The sequence below is a fragment of the Macaca nemestrina genome, chromosome 18, assembly GCF_043159975.1.
Source record: "Macaca nemestrina isolate mMacNem1 chromosome 18, mMacNem.hap1, whole genome shotgun sequence".
Taxonomy (NCBI): domain Eukaryota; kingdom Metazoa; phylum Chordata; class Mammalia; order Primates; family Cercopithecidae; genus Macaca; species Macaca nemestrina.
The window spans coordinates 28,507,873-28,533,560 of NC_092142.1; the positions used below are offsets into that span (position 1 = coordinate 28,507,873).

At 50.8% G+C, this 25,688-nt stretch overlaps 1 protein-coding gene across 3 annotated transcripts; it reads left to right on the forward strand.

Annotated features, from left to right (window-relative positions):
• Nucleotides 1–18,054: 18,054 nt before the first annotated feature.
• LOC105482924 (proline rich 14) lies at nt 18,055–24,245 on the forward strand. 3 transcript variants are annotated; one of them, XM_011743399.3, is made up of 12 exons: nt 18,055–18,611; nt 19,388–19,459; nt 19,583–19,751; nt 20,526–20,644; nt 20,716–20,905; nt 21,171–21,214; nt 22,051–22,160; nt 22,465–23,053; nt 23,191–23,260; nt 23,342–23,433; nt 23,708–23,779; nt 23,870–24,245. In XM_011743399.3, the coding sequence occupies exons 2-12, from the start codon at nt 19,437–19,439 to the stop codon at nt 24,147–24,149; spliced, it is 1,758 nt and encodes a 585-aa protein (XP_011741701.2). In that variant the 5' UTR covers nt 18,055–18,611; nt 19,388–19,436; the 3' UTR covers nt 24,150–24,245. The 3 variants fall into 3 exon arrangements, with proteins under 3 accessions (XP_011741701.2, XP_011741700.2, XP_070940512.1); XM_011743398.3 differs by lacking the exon at nt 18,055–18,611 and adding an exon at nt 18,762–18,929; XM_071084411.1 differs by lacking the exons at nt 18,055–18,611; nt 19,388–19,459 and adding an exon at nt 20,057–20,219 and having other exon boundaries at nt 19,488–19,751.
• Nucleotides 24,246–25,688: the final 1,443 nt, after the last annotated feature.

A 25,688-nucleotide genomic window follows, 5' to 3' on the forward strand; every position in this document is an offset into this window, starting at 1 on the left:
AAAATTGCCTCATCCAGTCCTTTGAGGTGAGCAGCATTTTGTTTGTTTGTTTGTTTGTTTGTTTTGAGATGGAGTCTGGCTCTGTTGCCCAGGCTGGAGTGCAATGGTGCGATCTCAGCTCACTGCAACCTCTGCCTCCTGGGTTCAAGCAATTCTCCTGCCTCAGCTTCCTGTGTAGCTGGGATTACAGGCGCGTGCTACCCCGCTTGACTAATTTTTGCTTTTTTTTTTTTTTTTTTTTTTTTTTTTGAGACGGAGTCACGCTCTGTTGCCCAGGCTGGAGTGCAGTAGCGTGGTCTCAGCTCACTGCAAGCTCTGCCTCCTGGGTTCACACCATTCTTCTTTTTTTTTTTTTTTTTGAGACGGAGTCTCGCTGTGTCGCCCAGGCTGGAGTGCAGTGGCCGGATCTCAGCTCACTGCAAGCTCTGCCTCCCGGGTTCACGCCATTCTCCTGCCTCAGCCTCCCGAGTAGCTGGGACTACAGGCGCCCACCACCTCGCCCGGCTAGTTTTTTGTATTTTTTAGTAGAGACGGGGTTTCACCGGGTTAGCCAGGATGGTCTCGATCTCCTGACCTTGTGATCCGCCCATCTCGGCCTCCCAAAGTGCTGGGATTACAGGCTTGAGCCACCGCGCCCGGCTTCACACCATTCTTCTGCCTCAGAGTCCCGAGTAGCTGGGACTACAGGTGCCCACCACCACCCCCGGCTAATTTTTTGTATTTTTAGTAGAGATGGGGTTTCACTGTGTTAGCCAGGATGCTCTCGATCTCCTGACCTCGTGATCTGCCCGTCTCGGCCTCCCAAAGTGCTGGGATTACAGGCTTGAGCCACCGCGCCCGGCCAATTTTTGTATTTTTAGTAGAGACAGGGTTTCACCATGTTGGCCGGGCTAGTCTCGAACTCTTGACCTCAGCTGATCCACCCACCTCAGTCTCCCAAAGTGCTGGGAGTACAGGTATGAACCACTGTGCCCTGCTTATTTATTTATTTATTTATTTAGAGACAGAATGTCTATCATCCAAGCTAGAGTGCAGTGGCATGATTTAGGCTTACTACAGCCTCCGCCTCCTGGAGCTCAAGCAATTCTCCTGCCTCGGCCTTCTGAGTAGCTGGGATTACAGGCGTGTGCCTGTATTTGTATGTTTAGCAGAGACGGCATTTCACCATGTTGGCCAGGCTGGAGGTGGCACAATTGGAAGGCAGAAGGGACAGTAAAAGATGCCAAAAAAGAAGCTCAGAAGAAGGAAAGACCTCAGAAGGCTTCAACGCATGGGTGGGGCTGCTGTTGCTGCTGGACCTTCAAGGATGATAGAATCTAAACAAATGCAGTAGTAATGAAAGAGGTAAAAGATGGGAAACCATGGAAAATATACAGAGGTAATAAGTAGATGAAGGCCTTATGTGGTGACTCATGCCTGAAATCCCAGAAACCGGGCCTCACTGTGTTGCCGAGTCTGGTCTCGAACTCCTTGTTTCAAACAATCTTCATGCCTCAGCCTCCCAAAGTGCTGGGGTTACAGGCGTGAGCCACCACACCCGGCCACCCTTCATTTTCAAAGTACGTTTCTGGCCAGGCATGGTGGCTCACGCCTGTAATCCCAGCACGTTGGGAGTCCGAGGTGGGCCTATCTCTTGAGGTCAGGACTTCAAGACCAGCCTGGCCAACATGATGAAACTCCATCTCTACTAAAAATCAAAAATTAGGCCAGGTGCGGTGGTTCACGCCTGTAATCCCAGCACTTTGGGAGGCCAAGGCGGGCAGATCACGAGATCAGGAGATCGAGACCATCCTGGCTAACATGGTGAAATCCCGTCTCTACTAAAATTACAAAAAATTAGCTGGGCATGGTGGCAGGCGCCTGTAGTCCCAGTTACTAGGGAAGCTGAGGTAGGAGAATGGCATGAACCCCGGAGGCAGAGCTTGCAGTGAGCGGAGATCGCGCCACTGCATTCCAGCCTGGGTGACAGAGCAAGACTCCGTCTCAAAAAAAAAAAAAAAAAATTAGCTGGGTGTGGTGGTGTGCACCTGTAATCCCAGCTACTCAGGTGGCTGAGGCACAAGAATAGCTTGAACCCAGGAGGCAGAGGTTGCAGCAAGCTGAGATCACACCACTGCACTCCAGCCTGGGCAATAGAGTGAGACTCAGTGTCAAAAAAACAAAAAAGTACATTTCTGGCCAGGTGCCATGGCTCATGTCTGTAATTCAGCACTTTGGGAGGCTGAGGTGGGTGGATCACCTGAGGTCAGGAGTTGGAGACCAGCCTAGCCAAAATGGTGAAACCCCTTCTCTACTAAATACAAAAAAATTAGCTGGGTGTGGTGGCAGGTGCCTGTAATCCCAGCTACTCAGGAGGCTGAGGCAGGAGAATTGCTTAAACCAGGGAGGCGAAGGTTGTAGTGAGCTGAAATCGTGCCATTGCACTCCACCCTGGGGAACAAGAGTGAAACTCTTAAAAAAAAAAAAAAAAAAAAAAAAAAAAAAAGCTGGGCGTGGTGGCATCCGCCTGTAATCCCAGTTACTCAGGAGGCTGAGGCAAGAGAATCACTTGAACCCGGGAGATGGAGGTTGCAGTGAGCCAAGATTGCGGCATTGCATTCCAGCCTGGGCAACAAGAGTGAAACTCCATCTCAAAAAAAAAAAAAAAATCAAAATCAAAAGTATATTTCCCCAAGGTTTAAGCCTCCACCCTCTTTGCCTTGGTTTCAATATTGTGTAGGCCAGTGATTCCCAACTAGGGGTGATTGTCCCTAGGGGACATTTGGCAATATCTGGAGACATTTTTGGTTGTCACAAATGGTCAGAGAGACAGGGAGGGGACGTAGGTGCTACTGACATCTAGTGGGTAGAGGCTAGGGATGCTGCTATTAATACTACATCCTACAATGCACAGGACAGCTTTTCACTAGAATTATCTGGTCCAAAATATTAATCGCTCTGAGGTTGAGTAACCTCCTTCTAGGCCGACACATCTAAATGGCTGCTAAATATTTTCACATGATTGTCAAGTCATGAATTTATTTTTCCTAGAAACTTTGACTATTCAATTAGACTTCCCTCCTGTTACTAGCAATATTAGACCTAATGTCCCAAAACATGGGCGTTATCTGAGTCCTTCCTTTTCATGGCTTTTCCCTTCCAGTCCTGATAGTCCATTATGTACTAGTAGATTAAGATAAATCAGTTATTTTATTTAAAAATGTTCATTCTGGCCGGGCGCGGTGGCTCAAGCCTGTAATCCCAGCACTTTGGGAGGCCGAGACGGGCGGATCACGAGGTCAGGAGATCAAGACCATCCTGGCTAACACGGTGAAACACCATCTCTACTAAAAAATACAAAAAGCTAGCCGGGCGAGGTGGCGGGCGCCTGTAGTCCCAGCTACTTGGGAGGCTGAGGCAGGAGAATGGCGTAAACCCAGGAGGCGGAGCTTGCAGTGAGCTGAGATCCGGCCACTGCACTCTAGCCTGGACGACAGAGCGAGACTCCGTCTCAAAAAAAAAAAAAAAAAAAAAAAAGTTCATTCTGAGGCCAGGAACGGTGGCCCACGCCTGTAATCCCAACACTTTGGGAGGCCGAGGAAGGCAGATCACCTGAGGTCAGGAGTTCCAGACCAGCCTGGCCAACGTGGTGAAACTCCATCTCTACTAAAAATACAAAAATTAGCCGGGCATGGTGGTGGGCACCTGTAATCCCAGCTACTGGGGAGGCTGAGGCAGGAGTATCACTTGAACCTGGGAGGTGGAGGTTGCAGTGAGTTGAGATGGCACTACTGCACTCCAGCCTGGGTGACAAGAGCAAAACTCAACAACAACAACAACAACAAAATAAATAAATAAAATAAAATTGCCTGGCACGGTGGCTCACGCCAGTAATCCCAGCACTTTGGGAGGCTGAGGCAGGAGGATCACCTGAGGACAGGAGTTTGAGAGCAGCCTGGTCAACATGGTGAAACCCAGTCTGTACAAAAAAAAATTAGCCAGATGTGGTGGCAGGTGCCTATAATCCCAGCTACCCAGGAGGCTGAGGCAGGAGAATTGCTGGAACCCGGGAGGCAGAGGGTGCAGTGAGCTGAGATCACACCACTGCACTCCAGCCTGGGTGACAGAGCAAGACTCCATCTCAAAAAAAAAAAAAATTAATTAAAAAATTGTCCTAGCGGCTGGGCGCAGTGGCTTAAGCCTGTAATCCCAGCACTTTGGGAGGCAAAGGCAGGTGGATCACGAGGTCAGGAGTTCAAGACCAGCCTGACCAATATGGTGAAACCCCGTCTCTACTAAAAATACAAAAATTAGCTGGGCATGGTGGCAGCCACCTGTAATCCCAGCTGCTTGGGAGGCTGAGGCACAGAATTGTTTGAATCTGGGAGGCGGAGGTTGCAGTGAGCCAAGATCATGCCACTGCACTCCAGCCTGGGCAACAGAGTGAGATTCTGTCTCAAAAAAAAAGAAAAGAAAAGAAAAGAAAAAATTCTCTGGGTGTGGTGGCGGGTGCCTGTAATTCCAGCTACTCAGGAGACTGAGGTAGAAGAATTGGTTGAACCCAGGAAACAGAGGCTGCAGTGAGCCAAGAGCGCACCACTGCACTCCAGCCTGGGCTACAGAGCAAGACTCCATCTCAAAAAAAAAAAAAAAAAAAAAATTGTCCTAGCATGGTGGTGTGCACTTGTAGTCCCAGTTACTTGGGAGGTGGAGGTGGGAGGATCTCTTGAGCCTGGGAGGCAGAGGTTGCAATGAGGTGAGATTGTGCCCCTGCACTCCAGCCTAGGCAACAGAGTGACACTTGTCTCAAAATAAATAAATAAATAAATAAAACAAGAAAACAGAGTCAGGTGCTCATGCCTATAATACCAGCACTTTGGGAGGCTGAGGTGGTAGGACTGCTGGGGTCCAAGAGATCAAGATAACCTGGGTAACAAAACAAGACCCTGTCTCTACAAAAAATTAAAACATAAAAATTTAGCTAAGCATGGCAGTACGTGCCTGTAGTCCTGGCTACTCAGGAGGCTGAGGCAGGAGGATAGCTTGAGCCCAGGAGCTGGAGGCTGCAGTGAGCCATGCCTGCGCCACTGCACTCCAGCCTGAGCAACAGAGCAAGACCCTGTCTCTTAAAATAAAAATTAGGGCTGGACGCGGTGGTCATGCCTATAATCCCAGCACTTTGGGAGGTGAGGCGGGTGGATCACTTGAGGTCAGGAGTTCGAGACCAGCCTGGCCAACATGATGAAACCTGTCTCTACTAAAAATACAAAAATTAGCTGGGCATGGTGGTGTGCGCCTGTAATCCTGGCTACTCGGGAGGCTGAGGCAGGAGAATCGCTTGAACCCAGGAGGTGGAGGTTGCAGTGAGCCAAGATCATGACATTACATTCCAGCCTGGGCGACAGAACGAGACTCTTAAAAAAAAAAAAAAAAAAAATTAATTTAATTTAAAAGGTGAATAGTTTCTTATTTCCTACAGCACTCATTCGCTCACTTGTTGATTTATTAAATCTTTATGGAGTCAAGCACTGCAAAGCTAGGCAGTCCCCATTTTTTCCCCACTACCTTTTGTTTCCAGTTAAGCTGAGCTTCCCTGAGCCCTGAATAATCCTTTCATCTCCCAATCCATGCAGATACCTCCTCAGATGCTGAACCTTGTACTCTAATTCCGTGGCCTGAAAGCAGTGGCTCTCCTCAGGGGCAGTGCCACCCCTTAGGGGTTGTTTTGTGAATTTTTAGGAGGGGGTGTTTTGGTCACAGTGAGTGATGGTGGACCTCTGGCATTAATGGGTTAACCCATGGGGATCAGTTGTGTCCTACACAGTGCCAGACAGTCTCATTCAGTGAAAAACTGTCCCTCGTCCTCCATCATTTTAAGAATGCCCCATGGCCATCCATGTACATTAGAACAGGTTAATAACTGAAAATCAAAATTCATTTTTTATATAAACACGAACATATAAGCATGGTTTTAATCCTGACTTTTCTGGGAAGGCAGACACGTATAAATTGAGCAGATTGTATTTTGTTTTGTCTGGAACATTATTAAGAATTGTCATTTTGCAAAATCATGACACAGATGGCCACACTTTTGGAATTTGAATCTCCAACACCACTCACCTGTGACTATATATATATATATATATATATATATATATATATATATTTTTTTTTTTTTTTTTGAGACAGGTTCTGGCTCTTGCCCAGGCCAGATTGCAGTCATGGTATCTCAGCTCACTGCAACCTCTGCCTCCTGGGCTTAAGCCATCCTCCCACCTCAGCCTCCGGAGTTGCTGGGACTACAGGCTCACACCACCATTCCTGGCTAATTTATTTTGTTTTTTTTTTTTTTAGAGATGGGGTTATGCCCCATTGCCCAGGCTGATCTCAAATTCCTGAACTCAAGCAGTCTGCCTGCCTCAGCCTCCCAAAGTGCTGGGATTATAGGTGTGAGCCACTGCTCTCAGCTGTATTTAAAAAATTTTTTAAAGAATAATGTAATACAGAAAAGTGCACAAATCCTAAGTGTAGGCTCAATGCATTGTCACAAAGTAAAGACACCCACATAACCAGTACCCATATCAATAAACCGAAACATTGGCTGGGCCTGGTGGCTCATGACTATAATCCCAGCACTTTGGGAGCTGAGGCTGGGGAGGATTGGGTGAGGCCTGGCGTTTGAGAGGAGCCTGGACAACATAGTGAGACCCCCTCTCTAAAATATATATATATATAAATATTCATATGTAATATATATTTATATATTATATTTTTAAAATATATTATATATATTTATATATAGCCGAGCATGGGGGTTCACCCCTGTAGTCCCAGCTACTTAGGAGGCTGAGGTGGGAGGATTGCCTGAGCTCAGGAGTTCAAGGTTGCAGTGAGCCACGATCACAACACTGCACTCCATCCTGGGCAACTGAGCAAGACCCTGCCTCCTTTTTTTTTTTTAAACTCTACTTCTCTCCAGCAGAGACCCTGTCTCTATAAAGCAAAACCTAACATTTTATAGCATCCTAAAGGCTCCTCATGTCCCTCCAAGTTACTACCCTACCACAAGAGTAACCACTAGTTCAATTTATTTTTCTTCTTTTATTTTCTGGTAGAGATGGGAGTCTTGAACGCCTAGCCTCAAACAATCCTCCCACCACAGCCTCCCAAGTAGCTGGGACTACAGTTGTGAGCCACCATGCTCACCATATAGTTGTAACATTTATTTATTTTATTTTATTTTTACTTATTTATTTATTTATTGAGATGGAGTTCTGGTCTTGTTGCTCAGGCTGGAGTGCAATGGCGCCATCTCAGCTCACTGCAACCTCCACCTCCCAGGTTCAAGTGATTCTCCTGCCTCAGCCTCCCGAGTAGCTGGGATTACAGGCATGTGCCACAACACCCGGCTAATTTTGTATTTTCATTAGAGACAGGGTTTCTCCTTGTTGGTCAGGCTGGTCTCGAACTCCCGACCTCAGGTGATCCACCCGTCTCGGCTTCCCAAAATGCTGGGATTACAGGCGTGAGCCACCGCATCCGGCCTGTAATATGTATTTATTTATTTTTGAGACAGAGTCTAGGCTGGAGTACAGCAGCACAATCTTGGCTCACTGCAACCTCTGCCTCCCTGGTTCAAGGGATTCTCACACCTTAGCCTCCTGAGTAGCTGGGATTACGGGTGCACGCCACCATGCCCAGCTAATTTTTGTATTTTTAGTAGAGACGCAGTTTTGCCATGTTGGCCAGGCTGGCCTCAAACTCCCATCTTCAGGTGATCGGGATGCCTTGGCCTTCCAAAGTGCTGGGATTACAGGCATGGGCCAATGTGTCCAGCCTATATTGACTTTTAAAAGTAGTATTATAGATGTTTTATTTATCTATTCATTTATTTCATCAGAGTAAAAGGAGTGTTCAAAACGTTTTTTTTTTTTTTTTTTTTTTTGGCCGGGCACAGTGGCTCACACCTATAATCCCAGCACTTTGGGAGGCCAAGGCGGGTGGACCACGAGGTCAGGAGATTGAGACCAGCCTGGACAACGTGGTGAAACCTTGTCTCTACTAAAATACAAAAAATTAGCCAGGTGTGGTGGCAAGTGCCTGTAGTCCCAGCTACTTGGGAGGTTGAGGTAGAGAAATCGCTTGAATCTGGGAGGCAGAGGTTGCAGTGAGCCGAGATCGTGCCACTGCACTCCAGCCTGGTGACAGAGTGAGACTCCATCTCAAAAAAGAAAAAACAAAACAAACCAACAAAAAACCTTTTTTTTTAAAAAAAAAAGACATGTGTGGCCAGGCCCAGTGGCTCACACCTGTAATCCTGGAGCTTTAGGAGGCTGAGGTAGGAGGATAACTCGAGCCCAGGAGTTCAAGACCAGCCTGGGCAACATAGTGAGACCACCACCAACGCTACAAAAATTCTTTTTTTTTTTTTTTTTAAAGACACAGTCTTGCTTTTTCGGGCAGACTGCAGTGCAGTCACATGATCTCAGCTCGCTGCAACCTCTGCCTCCCAGGTTCAAGCATTCTCCTGCCTCAGCCTCCCAAGTAGCTAGGATTACAGGCTCGAGCCACCACACTGGACTGATTTTTTGTATTTTTGTTAGAGACAGGGTTTTGCCATGTTGGCCAGGCTGGTCTCAAACTCCTGACCTCAAGTGATCTGCCCACCTCGGCCTCCCAAAGTGTTAGCATTACAGGCGTAAGTCACCGCACCCAGCCCAAAAGTTGTTTCTTTCACAGTAATTGCAAGTGGGTACTTTCACCACACACCTGGGTACGGTGGCATGTGCCTGTGGTGTTAGCTACTTGGGAGGCTGAGGTGGCAGGATCGCTTGAGCATGGGAGGTCAAGGCTGCAGTGAGCCATGATCACGCCAATGCACCCAGCCTGGGTGACCGAGCCAGACTCTGTCTCAAGGAAAAAAAAAAAAGGCCGGGCGCGGTGGCTCAAGCCTGTAATCCTAGCACTTTGGGAGGCCGAGACGGGCGGATCACGAGGTCAGGAGATCGAGACCATCCTGGCTAACACGGTGAAACCCCGTCTCTACTAAAAATACAAAAAATTAGCTGGGCGAGGTGGCGGGCGCCTGTAGTCCCAGCTACACGGGAGGCTGAGGGAGGAGAATGGCGTAAACCCGGGAGGCGGAGCTTGCAGTGAGCTGAGATCCGGCCACTGCACTCCAGCCCGGGCGACAGAGCGAGACTCCGTCTCAACAACAAAAAAAAAAAAAAAAAAAAGGCATGTGTTAGCTCTGATGGACTGACAACCAAATTATCTACATTCTCCTCAATTTCTGCCCCTGGGTCTCTGCATGTGCAGTGATGATGGACGCACAGTCTTCCTTCCCTTCCTTCCCGACTCCCTTTCCTTGAAGTTACATTGTTCATCATCTTCTCTGGGAGGCATTCTCCTGTAGCTCTGCAATGTGCCCTTTTGGGAACCTGTATGTAAGTTGAGTTGAGCATTTATCTCATTATGTTGGTCTATTTCATTGTCTCTGAAGACAAGGACTCTCACTGTCTTGTCCACCACAGTGTTTTTGTGTCTGGCTCATGGCTGGAGTTCAACAAATGTACTGAACAAATAAATAGACACCTCAGCCCATATTTAGAGCCCTCCTGCCCCCCCCCAAAAAAAACCCTCAATGTCCCATGTTTAGGCCTTGCTCTTTCTCTAGAGAAAAGGTCACAGTGGTGTGATTCTGTTTTTTGTCTCTTAGACCTCCCTGCCCCAACATTGCCACCCTAGCCGTGAGTATTGATTTCCAGACACCTCTATCTGGAAATTTTTTATTTTTATTTTTTAGAGACAGGGTCTTGTTCTGTTGCCCAGGCTGGAGTGCAGTGGCTCCATAAACAGCTCATTGCAGCCTTGACCTACTGGGCTCAAACGATCCTCCTGCCTCAGCCTCTGGAGTAGCTGGGACTCCAGGTGCAGGCCACCATCCCCGGCTGGACTCGCTTTCTGAATGTTGCCTAGATCTGGCCTCCACATGAAAGTATAGGATGCCAGGAATCACCTTTAGACAAGCTGGCAGCTGCCCAGCCCAACTTCCTCTTCATCTGAGCCATCTGTCCTCACAGGCACCATGCATGCTCATTTTCTATTTTTTTTTTCAGCTGTGACAGCAGCATTCAAAACGACTTTAAGGATTATGTCTGCAAAGCAGACTTTGCACCTCTCCTGCAAATGGCCCATCCTCTAAAATATCTGCACAGTAATTGCAAGTGGGTACTTTCAAAATTCAGATATTCCATTTTATTTAATGCTGAAACACTAGTACCTATATTTGTTGGTGATGATTAAGTCTGGGTCAAATCAAGACAGAGAAAACATATGGTAATTTGAACAAGGAAAGGTTTAATATTTTTAGAAAATCAACAATAGCCAGGCACGGTGGCTCATGCCTGCATTCCCAGCGCTTTGGGAGGCCGAGGTGGGCAAATCACGAGGTCAGAAGATTGAGACCATCCTGGCTAACATGGTGGAAAACCATCTCTACTAAAAATACAAAAACTTAGCCGGGTGTGGTGGCAGGCACCTGTAGTCCCAGCTACTTGGGAGGCTGAGGCAGGAGAATCTGTTGAATCCGGGAGGCAGAGGTTGCAGTGAGCTGAGATTGTGCCACTGCACTCCAGCCTGGGCAACAGAGTGAGACTCCATCTCAATTAAAAAAAAAAAATCACAATAACAGAGGATTAGGGAAATGAAGATTTAGATTGTGTATTATTTTTCTAGAACTGACATAACAAATTACCACAGATTCATTCAAGAGGGCTCAGTCTCACCCCATCTCCCAGACTGGAATGCAATGGTACAGTCATAGCTCACTGCAGCCTCGAACTCCTGAGCTCAAGCGATTCTCCCACCACCACCATGCCCAGCTATTTTATTTTATTGTAAAGATGGGGTCTTGCTTTGTTGCCCAGGCTGGTCTCAAACTCTTTGCTTCAAGTGATCCTCCTGCCTCAGCCTCCCAAAGTGCTGGGATGACAGATGGGAGCCACCCTGCCTGGCAAGAATCCTTCCTTGCCTCTTCCTAGCTTTTGGTGGCTGCCGGAAATCTTTGGCATTCCTTGGCTTGCAGACGCCACACTCCAATCCCTGCCTCTGTTGCTACATGGCATTCTCCCCGTGTGCGTCTGTGCTTGTCTTCACATAACATTCTCCTTTCTATGTGTCTGTGTCCAAATTTCCCTCTTCTTGCAGGGACACCAGTCATTATATTACGGCCCATCCTAATCCAGTATGATCTTGATTACATCTGCAGACTCTATTTCCTAATAAGGTCATGGCTGGGTGTGGTGGATCATGCCTGTAATCCCAGCACTTTGGGAGGCCAAGGCGGGAGCATTGCTTGAGCTCAGGAGTTCAAGACCAGCCTGGGCTTTAGTGAGACCTCGTCTATACTAAAAAAAAAAAGAAATTAAAAATTACTTTGGGAGGCCAAAGCAGGTGGGTCACGAGGTCAAGAGATTGAGACCATCCTGGTCAACATAGTGAAACCCCGTCTCTACTAAAAATACAAAAATTAGCTGGGCATGGTGGTATGTGCCTGTAGTCCCAGCTACTTGGGAGGCTGAGACAGGAGAATCACTTGAACCCGGGAGGTGGAGGTTGCAGTGAGGCAAGGTCGTGCCATTGCACTCCAGCCTGGTGACAGAGTGAGATTCCATCTCAAAATAAATAAATAAATAAAAATAAAAATTAGCAGAGTGTGGAGGTATGTGACTGTAGGTCCCAGCTACTCAGGAGGCTGAGGCAGGAGGACTGCTTGAACCCAGGGGGCCAGGGCTGCAGTGAGCCAAGATCCATCCACTGCACTGCTGCCTGCATAACAGAGCAAGATTCTGTGTCAAACAACAACAGCAACAACAACAACAACAAAGGTCACATTCAGTGGAAGTGAAAGGTTCAAGATTTGAAAATATCTTTGGGCTGGGCATGGTGGCTCAAGCCTGTAATCCCAGCACTTTGGGAGGCCGAGACGGGCGGATCACGAGGTCAGGAGATCAAGACCATCCTGGCTAACACGGTGAAACCCCGTCTCTACTAAAAAATACAAAAAAAACTAGCCGAGTGAGGTGGTGGCACCTTTAGTCCCAGCTACTCGGGAGGCTGAGGCAGGAGAATGGCATAAACCCGGGAGGCGGAGCTTGCAGTGAGCTGAGATCCGGCCACTGCACTCCAGCCTGGGAGACAGAGCAAGACTCTGTCTCAAAAAAAAAAGAAAAAAAGAAAATATCTTTGGTGGGGTCGGGGGAGGTGGGGAGACAAAATTCTGCCCACTACAGATAATAAGTAGTAAACAGAATTCTAAGGAAAAAAAAATGCAAGAAGAGCAGATATTAGGTTGGCACAAAAGTAATCGCGGTTTTGCCATTACTTTTAATGACCAAAACCACAATTATTTTTGCACCAACCTAATACAAGGAGCAGCCATGACTCCTGTCAGGCTGAAACAGGGCATACAAGAAAGAGCCTCCTGGCTCATGCCTGTAATCCCAGCACTTTGGGAGGCCATAGCGGGTGGATCATTTGAGGTCAGGACTTCGAGACCAGCCTGGTCAAAATGGTGAAACCCTGTCTCTACTAAAAATACAAAAATTAGCCGGGTGTGGTGGCCCATAATCCCAGTTACTTGGGAGACTAAGGCAGAATTGCTTGAGCCTGGGAGACGGAGGATGTGGTGAGCTGAGATCGGGCCACTGCACTCCAGTCTGGATGACAGAATGAGACCCTGTCTCGCAAAAAAAAAAAAAAAGAAAAGAAAAGAAAAGAAAAAGAAAAAGCCTCCTTCCTTCCTGAGATCCAGAAGTTTTTGGAGAGGGCACAGAAGTACAGAAGTCGCTGGAGTGCCAGTCTGGTGGAAATTGCTGGAAATCCACCCTCTTGGGTGCCAGGGAAAGCTGTTCATAGGCAGGTGTCTCTGCAGAGGGACTCCACTGCAAAACCGTCCAGAGGGCACCTGGGAGAGCTGCTGACCCTGGGGTTCTGCTGGCCACCCTGCCCTGCAGAAGCGGGGAGCTGGGAACCCACTTGTGCTGCAGGAGCCTCCCAAGAGGGTTTGCCGAACCAGGAAGCAAAACCCTTTCTTCCTGCAATGTCTCTCCAGCCATCTATTGACAAAACTTAGCATGATGCTGGCTGGAAAAAAAAAAATAATTAAAAAAGATATATTTAAAGGGTCCAGACCCATTTTCACAGAGCAGGAAAAAATGAATTTGGAGCTGAAGATAATAAATTGATAAGTGGTACAGTGACACACTGTTTCAGATTTTAATAGGCCGCTCACCTCATCTTTGCCCTCCAATCCTCCCTTCTCCCTTCTGGAACTCCCCACCTCAGCCCTATAATTTTACCACTCAGCTCCTCCAAACCTGACCCCTGCCTACCACTGCTCCACCAAATAAAGGGTGCAATGACAGAATTGGTGGCAGGTGGCTCTCAACACTAGGAAAGAGGAGGTGGACTATGGACTAGATTAGTTTTCTCAGATCAAAAAACCAAAACAAAACAAAATTTAAAAACTGGCCGGGCACTGTGGTTCATGCCTGTAATTCCAGCACTTTGGAAGGCTGAGGTGGAAGGATGGCTTGAGGCCAGAAGTTTGAGGATGCAGTGAGTGAGCTATGATCACACCACAGCACTCCAGCCTGGGTAACAAAGCAAGACCCCATCTCTAAAAATAAACACTTACAAAAAAAATTTAGGTCGGAGCAGTGGCTCACACGTGTAATCCTAACACTTTGGGAGGCTGAGGCCGGCAGATCAGTTGAGGCCAGGAGTTTGAGACTAGCCTAGCCAACATGGTAAAATCCTGTCTCTACTAAAAATACAAAAAATAGGCCGGGCACGGTGGCTCACGCCTGTAATCCCAGCGCTTTGGGAGGCCGAGGTGGGCGGATCACAAGGTCAAGAGATGACCATCCTGGCCAATATGGTGAAACCCCATCGCTACTAAAAATACAAAAATTAGCTGGGTGTGGTGGCGGGCACCTGTAGTCCTAGCTGCTTGGGAGGCTGAGGCAGAAGAATCGCTTGAACCCAGGAGGCAGAGGTTGCAGTGAGCTGAGACTGCGCCACCACACTCCAGCCTGGGCGACAGAGCGAGACTCCATTTAAAAAAAAATACAAAAAAAATGCCAGGCGCGATGGCTCACGCCTGTAATTCCAGCACTTTGGGAGGCCGAGGCCAGCGGATCACGAGGTCAGGAGACCGAGACCATCCTGGCTAACACGGTGAAACCCCATCTCTACTAAAAATACAAAAAAGTAGCCAGGCATGGTGGCGGGCACCTGTAGTCCGTTACTAGGGAGGCTGAGGCAGGAGAATGGCGCGAACCCGGGAGGCGGAGCTTGCAGTGAGCCGAGATCTCGCCACTGCACTCCAGCGTGGGCAACAGAGCCAGAAGCGGTCTCCAAAAAAAAAAAAAAAAAAAAAAAAAATTAGCCAGGTGTGGAGGCATGTGCCTGTAGTCCCAGCTACCTGGGAGGCTGATGCATGAGAATCGCTTGAATTTGGGAGGCAGAGGTTCCAGTGAGCTGAAATTGAGCCACTGCACTCCAGCCTGGATGACAGAACAAGATTCTCTCTCAAAAAAAAAAAAAAAAAAATGTAGCGACCTGAGGTAGCTGGCCAAAGTAGAGGAGCCCCTGGGGGAAGTCTAGAAAGCTCCTCATCAGGAGAGTTAAACTGGCAGGAATGTGCTGAAAGTTGGCTGAACCAAGTACTTCAGGGTGGAGAGGGACTGAAGCTGAGGAAAGCAGCAGACCCAGTGATAATCTTGCACACAGGAATATAAATGCAGTGACATAAACTCCAAACTCTCAGGATGGCAGGCATGGTGGCTCATGCCTGTAATCCCAGCACTTTGGGATGCTGAGGCAGAAGGATCTCTTGAGCCCAGGAGATTGAGACCAGCCTGGGCAACATAACAAGACCTTGTCGGCCGGGCGCGGTGGCTCAAGCCTGTAATCCCAGCACTTTGGGAGGCTGAGACGGGCGGATCATGAGGTCAGGAGATCGATGCCATCCTGGCTAACACAGTGAAACCCCATCTCTACTAAAAAATACAAAAAACTAGCCGGGCGAGGTGGCGGGCACCTGTAGTCCCAGCTACTCGGGAGGCTGAGGCAGGAGAATGGCGTAAACCCGGGAGGCGGAGCTTGCAGTGAGCCGAGATCGCGCCACTGCACTCCAGCCTGGGCGACAGAGCGAGACTCCGTCTCAAAAAAAAAAAAAAAAAAAAAAAAACAAGACCTTGTCTATACTAAAAATTAAAAATATACACATATATATATATCTCTCTCTCTCTCTCTCTCACTGGCAGAGCACGGTGGCTCATGCCTGTAATCCCGGCACTTTGGGAGGCCAAGGCGGACAGATCCCCTGAGTTCAGGGGTTCAAGACCAGGCTGACCAACATGGCGAAATCCTGTCACTACTAAAAATACAAAAATTAGCTGGGCATGGTGGTGCATGCCTGTAATCCCAGCTACTCGGGAGGCTGAGGCAGGAGAATCGCTTGAACCTGGGAGAAAGAGGTTGCAGTGAGTTGAGATTGCACCACTGCACTCCAGCCTGGGAAACAGAGCGAAACTCCGTCTCAAAAAAAAAAAAAAAAAAAAAAAAAAAAAGACTCTGTCTCAAAAAAATAAAAATAAAAAAATTAGCTGAGTGTGGCAGTGCACACCTGTGATACCAGCTACTTGGGAGGCTGAGGTGGGAGGATCACTTGAGCCCAGGAGGTCAAGGCTGCAGTAAGCCATGATCGCACCACTGTACTCCAGCCTGGGTGACAGACCAAGACCTTGTCTAAGAAAGGAAAAAAGAAAGATGGGCCACCCACAGTCGAAACGGACCCTGGGTTTCTGAATGACACACCAAAGTGCACCAACGGCCACACCAGCAGCCCCACTGGAGTCTGTGTGGGGCCCTCTTGCTACTGCATCAGCAGCATACACTGGGGTACACCCCACAGTATGTCCACCACCTGTGTAGGGAGTGGGCAAAGTAGAAGTTGTTGAAATGGAAAGTCACAAAAAGAGCAGAGGTGAGACTGCAAGACCATGAGGACTCACATTTGCTGGCCTAGGCTAAGGGCCAAGACTGCCACAGTCTACCTTACATTTCCATTTGATGAATTCTAGCACTCCAAGTTAGGGTCACACTGGTGGGCTCTTCCTACCAAATACTCAGGTCCAGGGCTTTTCTTTGGACTACATCTTTTGCCCTTGGTGTCACTGACTTCAAGAGACCTAGAGAATCAAAACTCAGATTAGGGTTCGGCGTGGTGGTTCATGCCTGTAATCTCAGCACTTTGGGAGGCCAAGGCAGGCCGATCACTTGAGGCCAGGAGTTCGAGACCAGCCTGGCCAACATGGCGAAACCTCGTCTCTACTTAAAATACAAAAAACTAGCCAGCCATGGTGGTTAGCGCCTATAGTCTCAGGTACTTGGGAGGCTGAGGCACGAGAATCACTTGAACCCAGGAGGCGGAGGTTGCAGTAAGCTGAGATGGCGCCACTGTACTCCAGCCTGGGTGACAGATAATCTCAAAAACAAACAAATAAAAAATACCTAAAAACTCAGGTTAGGCCTGCTCTGCTTTTGAAGGTTTTTCCTGCCCTGGGGCCTGAAAAGCACTTGTGGGGCTTAGCTCCTAATTTGGCAAGGTTGGAAGAATCTCCAAGCACTCACAGCTGAATGAAACATCACTGTACCTCTTCAGGCACCAGACTGCCAGGCCTGATCCAGAGGGAGAGAGAACGCCTCTACGTGGAAGACCCATGGCCTGCTCCCACCAGAACTCTGAATGCGTCTCCAGAGGGCCCAGTGGATCTCCTGTTCCAGAGATGCTGTAGTCCTGGAAGAACGTCTCCCTGCCTGAGTCCTTAGGGACAGAGCTGGGGAGCCTCCATTTCCCATATAAGCTCTTTCCATTTCATTTCCATTTCCCGATTATGCTCTTTCCATATCATCCCTTGTCTGTCTGTTTTGAGACAGGGTCTCTGTCGCCCAGCCTAGAGTGCAGTGGCGTGATCATAGCTCACTGCAGCTGCGAGCTCCCAGGCTTAAGAGAGCCTCCCACCTCAGCCTCCTGAGTAGCTGGGACTACAGGCTTACGCCACCATGCTCGGCTTATTTTTTGTTTTTTGTTTTTGTAGAGATGGGGTCTTGCCATGTGGCCCAGGCTGGTCTTGAACTCCTGGCCTGAAGTGATCCGCTATCCTCTGCCTCCCAAAGTGCTGGGATAACAGGTGTGAGCCAGCACACACCCGGCCCTGTTTTATCACTTTCTTCACTCAATCCCCTGAGAAAGAATTATGACACCTAGACCAGGAAGCACCTCTGCACCTTATCTCGGACCCAGGATTCTAGGCTTCAGGGTCTCTCGTTCTGTTAAGAAAACAAGATAAGGACTGGGGCTGAGCGCTCACGCCTGTAATCCCAGCACTTTGGGACGCTGAGGCGGGAGGACTACTTGAGCCCAGGTGTTCAAGACCAGCCTGGGCAAAAAAGCAAGACCCTGCCTCAAATAAAAAAAAAAATAAAATAAATAAAAAAGAAAAGAAGGACTGGTTTGGATCAGGGAATCTGGGGAAGGAGAACTAGCACAGACACGGGCTTTGGTTAAGCGGTCAGGTCACCTTCATAGTGCTACAAGAAGCCACTACATGCCCACTTCCTCCCCACCAATAGCCCAGCTCCCGGTAAACGGTCCATGACGCAGCTCCTCCAAGCAACAGCGTCTCACCCTGATCCCTTACTCCTCAGAACTATTTACACCTCCCCCATCATGAAGGCCCCTTTTGAGAGAGTGGTTCCTGAGAGCCGGGCCCCACGAGCAAGCCAAGCTATATTCTTGGCCTCCTGCAAAGACGCCCCTGTCCTATAGCCCTCTGCGCGGACCGCGGGCACCCCCACTCCTCCGGAAAGAAGTACCGTAGACAATACTCAGGGGAAGTCAAGCTCAGCGCCCCCAGTCTCCTCCCCACTTCGGCTCGGCCCCATATCTCCAGGACAAGGCGCCAGCAACGGAGCCACAGGCCGCACCAGCCCGTCTTTGATCCCGGATATTCGGAGTCAGGGCCTCCGCCACCCACTCCTAAACTCGGACCCTGGGTTGTGGGAACCCAATTTAGGAACGCAGGAAGGTGCCGGAACCTTCCTCAAACGAGGCCACTCTAGGAAATTGGGAATTTCTCATATCGTTAGCACTCAGTCGACGTTTATTGGTCTAAGAACCAAAGAACCGGAAGATGCCCTTAAAAAACGTGGCGGCACTCTAGCTTCAATCGGTTGCCTCAACATATCAAGAAACCTGGCATTGTATGTGGCCCTCAAAAGATGACGCCACCCAGTCCACCATGGTTCAACGAGGACTAAGACATCTGCCCTCAACCATCATGGCGGCGCCACTCAGTTTGGCTTCCTGCCCCTAGGGATGATGGCCGCCAGGTGGCTTCACTTAGTTTTTCACCACCCCGGAAGACGGGGACCGGCGATTGGGCGGTGTCCAGAGGCCCCGATAAGAAGGCCATCGGCGGTTGGGCAGCCTTGGGTAAGCTTGGTTTTAAAGGAGCCGGAGGTGGGAGCTGCGGAAGACCCGGGATCCACGGGAGGCGGCGGTGAGCAACGCTTTGGGGAGGGCAAGGAGTGGCTGGAGAGGGCGGGGGTGGGGCGGGGAAGGAAACTTCTGAACCATCTGGTCTTGGGCCGGGGGAGACCGCTGGGCGGGGACGCAAGGAGGGAGGGGGCGTTTGTGGGCGGGACCTCCCGGGATTGGAGTGAAGGGGGTATCTGCTTGACAGTGGATCCCTGGGGATCTAGGCTGAGTTCGAAGATGCTCCAGCTCGGGCCGCCCCTGTCTGATAGGAGCTTTGCGGCGCCGAAGCTCACAGGGGAAGGAGAAGCCTCGCCCGGCGTCTGATTGGCGGAACCGCGCTGTAGGATTCTTTCCTCAGGGATCCAGTCTAGGGGATCTGGTGGGAGGGAGGGTCGTCGATGTGTGGAGTATTGCTTTGGAGTCCTCGGCCACTCGCTGTGAGAGGAGGAGGATCACAGAGGGATCCAGCGGAAATAGCCTCCCAGGACCGGGATCCCCGTGGATCCCGGAGCACAATCTGCAGGGACAAAGGCCTCAGGAGGCTCGGGCCGCGGGAGAACTGGGGCCGCTGCATTCTGGGTTCTGGCGGCAGGTGCCAGGCAGGGCGCGAGTGATCCGCTGATCGAGGCAGTGGCAGCGGGAGGACACCCGCTCCGGGCGACCGACCGGGGGCGCCCTTTCGCGCCCCAGGGCTGCGGCCGCTGGGCTACGGGGAGCCGCGGGCGGACCATGAAGGGCGGAGCCCCAGGGAAGGGGCCAACCCTCACCCCCCGCTCCCCCGCTCCCCCCTTACCCCAGGCCGCAGCCTGGGATTCCCCAGGGACCCCCTGGAGCCGCCGCGTCTCCCATGGACTTGCCCGGGGACCCCAGGTGAGAGCGCACACGGCCCGCCTGTCTTGACCCCGGGAGATGGGGATCCTGGCGGCCGTGCCGGGAAACTACAGAGCCAGCGACAGGTTCGGGCGACCGTCCTCTGCTTCTTTCACCCTCCAGCCCGCCTAGCCAGGCGCGTCTGTGCCGCCAGCCTCTGACTCGAGCATTATGGGGAGCCAGGAGCCCGAAACGGCCGAGGCTGCAGCCCCCGGGGGCCCCTTCTCCCCTGGAAAAGGCCTCTCGGCGGGTCCTGGCCGTGGTGCTGGAAGATATCATGGCTGTTCACATGGTGAGTCCCCTGAACCGAGAGACCCTCTATTCTCCCCTGACTTTCCTCACTACCAAACTCGGGCCAGATCGCTACTGAGGATAACTGAAGTCCAAATCCATCATTGTTGTACCCATCCCTCAGGCAGCCTCCCTCATGCTAGAGTCCTGCTTGGCTCCCACTTACTCCAACCTAGAATTGGGCAGTGCCCGTTCCCCCCACCAACCTTTTTGGGATGGAACCACATCCCTGTAACTCTGAGAAACTCTTCTTTTTTTTTTTTTCCTTTTTTTTTCTATCTTTTTTTTTTTTTTTTTTTCCTGTAGAGACAGGGTCTTGCTATGTTGCACAAGCTGGTCTCAAACTGGCATCAAGTGATCTTCCCATCTCTGCCTCCCAAAGTACTGGGATTACAGGCGTGAGCCACGGCGCCGGGCTGAAACTCTTCTGCTTTCTTCCCAGCCCAGCCTCCTTAGGAAGCAGGCTGAGGTCTTTGACTCCACTGCACAGATAAGAAAAACTGTGGCCCAAAAAAGGCAGTGACCCACCCTAGCTCACCCTGTCTGTTTCCCTAAACAGCGTGGGTGAGATTACCCAGGTCCCACACCTGCAGTTTAGGACTCTTAATATCTGGCCCCTAATTCAGTCCAATTCATCTCTTCTCTGGGGATCCGAGTGAATTCTAGCCCTAATCTCTGTTATGTTTGTGGCTCAGGGCACTGTTAGGCACAGGGAGACCTTGTCCCATCCAGCCTCATTCCATCACCTTGCTCTTGACACCTCTTTCTCTTCCAGGGCCCCGTGGTACCCTCAAAGGAGACCTCCATCCCACAGCACCACAGCCGTCAGGATCCTGTCCACATGCAGCCTCCTGCCTCGCCACCCCGGCAGGCCGGGTGGTCCTCGAAGGCCAGGTGAGCATGGCAGGATGGGGGTAAACCAAGGGCCCAGCTGAGCCCTTCTAATCTTCCCGTTCCCTCCCTAGGCCTCCTGATCCTCTGTGTTTGTGTCGCGAGCCCTTGAGCCGCGTCCACCGGACCTCTTCCACCCTGAGGCGGCGATCAAGAACAACCCCTGGCCCAGAGGAGGGCCCTTCACAAAAGGTGGACCAGGCCCCCCAGCCCACCCTGGTGGTGATGCTGGAAGACATTGCCAGTCCTAGACCCCCAGCTGAGGTATGGGAACTGAGGGTACGGATATCAAGGGTTCTACTGGGTTCCAGCAGGGATAGAAGAAGGGTGGGAGGCCTGAGTCTTAGGTGGATTTTTCTTGGGGTGAGGAGAGTGGCATTTTAGGTGGCAGGCACTACCTGAACAAAGACTATATAAAAACCTCTTTGGCATGAACCCAAGCAGGTATCTGGGAACTGAAAGAGTCAGGATGTGGGGCACTAAGGAGGCTTCCCTGCCTCCCCACAAACATTCCCCTATTTTTATCCAGGGCTTCATTGATGAGACCCCCAACTTCATCATCCCAGCACAAAGGTGAGAGAGCTGGAGTAGGGATTATCAAAGGATCCAGGCAACAGCCATCATCCAGGTAGCCAGAGCTAGGGGCATCGGGACTGATTGATCCAATCCTTCCTTGTGACATCTTAAAAAGTCTTAAGGGGCCAGGCACACTCACGCCTGTAATGCCAGCACTTTGGGAGGCCGAGGCAGGAGAATCGCTTGAGCCCAGAAGTTTGAGGCCAGCCTGGGCAACACAGTGAGGCCATATCTCTACAAAAACATTGTTTTGTTTATTTATTTGTTTATTTTTGAGACGGAGTTTTTGCTCTGTTGCCCAGGCTGGAGTGCAATGGTGTGATCTCGGCTCACTGCAACCTCCGCCTCCTGGGTTCAAGTGATTCTCCTGCCTCAGCCTCCCCAGTAGCTGGGATTACAGGCATCCACCACCATGCCTGGCTAATTTTTGTATTTTTAGTAGAGACGAGGTTTCACCATGTTGGCCAGGCTAGTCTTGAACTCCTGACCTTGGGTGATCCACCCGCCTTGGTCTCCCAAAGTGCTAGGATTTACAGGTGTGAGCCACCAAGCTCAGACAAAATATTGTTTTAAATTAGTTGGATGTGGTGGTCCTTGCCTGTAGTTCTAGCCACTTGGGAGGCTGAGGTGGGAGGATTGCCTGAGCCCGGGATGGAGTTCAAGGCTGCAGTGAGCTGAGATTCTGCCCCTGCACTCCAGCCTGGGCCACAGAGCAAGGCTCTGTCTCAAAAAAAAAAAGAAGAAGAAGAAGAAGCCTTAAGGGATAGGGGAGTTGCTGGCTCAGGTGGGATACCTGGAAGTTCCCCTAGCCTTTACTTTGCCCTTCACCCCAGAGCTGAGCCCATGAAGATAGTTCACCAGCCAACACCTCCACCCGGGGACCGAGAACCCCCATTCCAGCCATCTGCTCTGCCTGCAGACCCTCCAGAGAGCCCACCACCAGGTAAGGACTTGGGTAGAGATCAGATGAGACTTGGGGGTCTAGAACATCCTAGTTGAGCTTGGAAGTGTCAGGTACAGAGGTGGGGATAGGGCTTACCCTCCCAGGGCAGGGCATGGTATATGAAGATGGGATGATGATGTCAGAGACTTGAAGCTCAATTCTTAAATGCAGAACTTAGTGTTTTAGGGGTGGGCTAATTCCTCTGTGCACAAAGTTGAGCATGCAGGGAGGGGCTGAGGCTACTGAGGAGGGGCTGAGACACTGCAGCCAAGGAATATCCACCTGTGACCTCTCCTTTCCTCAGCCCCAGATCCTGCTCTGGAGCTCCCATCCACCCCACCACCGTCCAGCCTTTTACGCCCCCGCCTCAGTCCCTGGGGCTTGGCCCCGCTCTTCCGTTCCGTCCGCTCCAAGCTGGAGAGCTTTGCTGACATCTTCCTCACACCCAACAAAACCCCACAGCCCCCGCCCCCGTCCCCCCCAATGAAGCTGGAGTTGAAGATCGCCATCTCAGAGGCTGAGCAGTCTGGGGCTGCTGAGGGCACTGCGTCTGTCAGCCCCCGACCCCCCATCCGCCAGTGGCGGGCTCAGGACCACAATACCCCAGCACCTCTTCTTAAGCCCTCTCTGGGCCGAAGCTACTCCTGCCCTGATCTGGGGCCCCCTGGCCCAGGTACCTGCACCTGGCCACCTGCTCCACCCCAACCAAGCCGGCCACGGCCGCGGCGGCACACTGTGGGTGGTGGGGAAATGGCCCGAGCCCCGCCACCCCCTCGGCCCTGTCTCCGGAAAGAGGTCTTCCCTCTCGGAGGAATGGGAGCCTCCCCTTCTCTCGCCACATCTTGCTCGTCCACGGCATCCACTTCCTCCTTCTCCGAACCAGCAGAACCCAGGTAGTGCTCTCAAAAAACCCCCCTCGAAGCCTAGCCGCAGCCTGGTCCCAGCCTCCTTCCCTGAGTATCCAGCGGGCAGGAGACGGGGGATAATGCAGTGAATCCTGTTTGTCCCTGAGCCTTGACCTTCTTGGCAGGTTGGGTTCAACCAAAGGGAAGGAGCCAAGAGCCTCAAAGGACCAGGTGCTTTCAGACCCTGAGACCAAGGTAGGCATTCAGATTGGGTAGAAGAGACTAGTGGGGGCCTGAGCCCATGTCACTCTTTCACCCTCTGCCCCATTTTTGCAGACCATAGGAAAGGTTTCTCGATTCAGAATACGCAGAACACCAGCCCGTCCTCAGCTAAACCTTACACCAATGGGACTGCCTCGACCAATCAGGTGAGGGGATCATTGGGCATTGATCCGTCTTGGCCACACAGATGCAGGCTCATGTCCCCTGAAGTATAGCTTTGTCTCCCCTCAGGGAGCACAGTCCAGTCTGAAGGATTCAACTGGGCGTGGGCATGGTTTGTGCTCAAAATTGCCTGTCTGCCATATGTAGCACTCCTGGCCCTGACATGTCCCAGAAACTGAAATACAGACCAGGCCTTACCTGTCCCTTCAGGCCCCACTGGCCCAAGGTTTCTCAGTGGCCTCTGCTCTTTGCTTACAGGTTGAACAAGAAGGAGTTCAGCTTGGAAGAAATTTACACCAACAAGAATTACCAGTCACCCACAACCAGGAGGTGAGACACTTGGAAGGCTTGAGGGTGGCAGAGGGAAGTCTGGAGCTATGGGGCATGCTGATAACCAGCTCCTCTCCCTGCCTCGTCCAGGACCTTTGAGACCATCTTCGAGGAACCCCGGGAGCGCAATGGGACTCTGATTTTCACCAGCTCAAGGAAGCTCCGGCGGGCTGTGGAATTTCGGGACAGCAGCCTTCCTCGATCACGACGGCCATCCCGTGGGGTCCGGGCTGCAGGAGGCAGGACTGTTCCTCCCCATGTGGCCCCCAGCCCTGATGTGGGCCCCCTGCTCCAGCAGCGGCTGGAGGAGCTAGACGCCTTGCTCCTAGAGGAAGAAACAGTAGATGGGGAGCAGCCCCACTGGACCTAGGTGCCCTATCTGTCATCCATTCTTAAGGGATGGGAAATCTCCCATGCAGTTTTTTTTTTCTCTATATTTCTAGTAAAGTTTTCGATATGTTTCTGATTCTTTTGTATCTCTAGCTGAGTTTAAGATTGATTTGGCTGATGTTTCTACGTTGACCCCCAAAGGTCTGGGAACTGGGACTGGTGCCAGAGATGGTGACAGGCGTTGGGTATAGAGTACAGGGAGGGGGTGGAGTGGTCACTTGAGAGAGAGAGAGAGAGAGATAGATAGATAGATAGATAGATAGGTAGGAATGGAGTTTCACTCTTGTCACCCAGGCTGGAGTACTGGAGTACAATGGCACGATCTTGACTCACTGCAACCTCTGTCTCCGGCATTCAAGCAATTCTCCTGCCTCAGCCTCCCAAGTAGCTGGGACTACAGGCATGCACCACCACACCCACTAATTTTTGTATTTTTAGTAGAAACAGGGCTTCACCATGTTGGCCAGGCTGGTCTCGAACTTCTGACCTCAGGTGATCCACTCGCTTTGGCCTCCCTAAGTGCTGGGATTACAGGCATGAGCCACCATGCCCAGCCTAGAGATATTTTCTTGATTAGAGGATTCTCCTGTGTGGAGGGACACTTCTGAAGCAGTATCAGATGATACTGTGACCCTAGACCCTGGTCTGGGTTCACCCAATTCATTTATATAGAGACTGAAAAGCCTATAGTGGGTCAAGGCCTTGAAGATCAAGATGGCCCTGAATTCCTACTAACATGCAGGTCAGGACCTGCTGCTGGATTCAAGAGCTAAGGCAGGCCAGGTGCGGTGACTCACACCTGTAATCCCAGCACTTTGGGAGGCTGAGGCAGGTGGATCACAAGAGGCTAGGAGTTCGAGACCAGCCTGGCCAACATGGTGAAACCCCCGTCTCCACTAAAAATATAAAAATTAGTTGGGCGTCTTGGTACATACCTGTAATCCCAGCTACTCAGGAGGCTGAGCCAGGAGAATCACTTGAACCCGAGAGGTGGAGGATGCAATGATCTGAGATTGCACCACTGCACTCCAGCTTGGGGGACACAGCCAGACTGTCCCCCCCAAAAAACAAAACAAAAAGAGCTAAGGGTAATGGGCCATAATGAAGCACTCACGACGACTGTCATAGGTGTTTGACCTGCACATGTCCCTGCGACAGGGAATTAGTCATTTTGTGGATGAGGAAGCAAGGCAGGCATGTCAGCGCGCTGTCCACTTTCAAAACGGTAACCTGGGCAACCGGAGGCCAGAAATGGCTTCCTCTGTCTTTTTTTTTATGCCAGTCACATTGAGCAGTGGGGTGCATCTTTCATAGGTGAGAGGCATCACAGGGCAGTGGCTGAACACAGACGTGGCTAGGAGACTACCAGCCCGTTTGTGCGCGCTTTCCTCTGTCCCAGTAAAGTGGGCTGACAGCATCTCCCTCGTGGAATTATTACTAAACGCAGTCACTAACGCGGAGAAGCGCTCATGCAAGTGCAAAGTGTTTTCGAATTGCTAGAGCTCGGGGACCGCTGCCA